Source organism: Sinocyclocheilus grahami, unplaced genomic scaffold (genome assembly GCF_001515645.1).
Source record: "Sinocyclocheilus grahami isolate Dianchi unplaced genomic scaffold, SAMN03320097.WGS_v1.1 scaffold464.1, whole genome shotgun sequence".
NCBI lineage: Eukaryota > Metazoa > Chordata > Actinopteri > Cypriniformes > Cyprinidae > Sinocyclocheilus > Sinocyclocheilus grahami.
This window is the reverse complement of record NW_015505643.1, coordinates 1,704,641-1,705,020: the sequence shown is the minus strand read 5'-3', so window position 1 is coordinate 1,705,020 and position 380 is coordinate 1,704,641. Positions and strand designations below refer to the sequence as shown.

The 380-nt window shown below is 52.4% G+C and overlaps 1 protein-coding gene across 1 annotated transcript in view; it reads left to right on the top strand.

Annotated features, from left to right (window-relative positions):
- Positions 1-23: 23 nt before the first annotated feature.
- nol12 (nucleolar protein 12) overlaps positions 24-380 on the top strand; it is a gene marked incomplete at its 5' end in the record, with an annotated part of 6,845 nt that continues 6,488 nt past the window's right edge. The window contains 2 exons of the mRNA XM_016235155.1: positions 24-164; positions 239-287. Of these exons, the coding sequence (XP_016090641.1) occupies positions 24-164; positions 239-287 (190 nt within the window). The remainder of the gene's footprint in view (positions 165-238; positions 288-380) is intronic.

The window sequence follows — 380 nt, the reverse complement described above, 5'->3', positions numbered from 1 at the left end:
GAATTGTGCACGCAGAGGTGTGTGTGATTCGTGAAAGGAATGGTTTTGTTTTAACCAGAGAGTTCCTGACGGGCTTCCACAAGCGTAAGCTGGAGCGGAGGAGAGCAGCGCTGGAGGAGATGAAGAGCAAGCTGAAGGAGGAGCAGAAGCGCGTCAGAGAAGAGGTGAGAGAGGGGTGATGATGATGATGATGATGAAGGTGATGATGAAGCAGCTGACGGCTCTGATCTTCCTCCAGAGACGCAAAGAATATTTCAAGATGCTGCAGGAGCGCCGCCAGGCTCTGGGTGAGTCAGAGGTCATGTGTGTGTGTGTGTGAGGTCATGTGACGTGTGTGTGTGTGTGTGTGAGGTCATGTGACGTGTGTGTGTGTGTGTGTG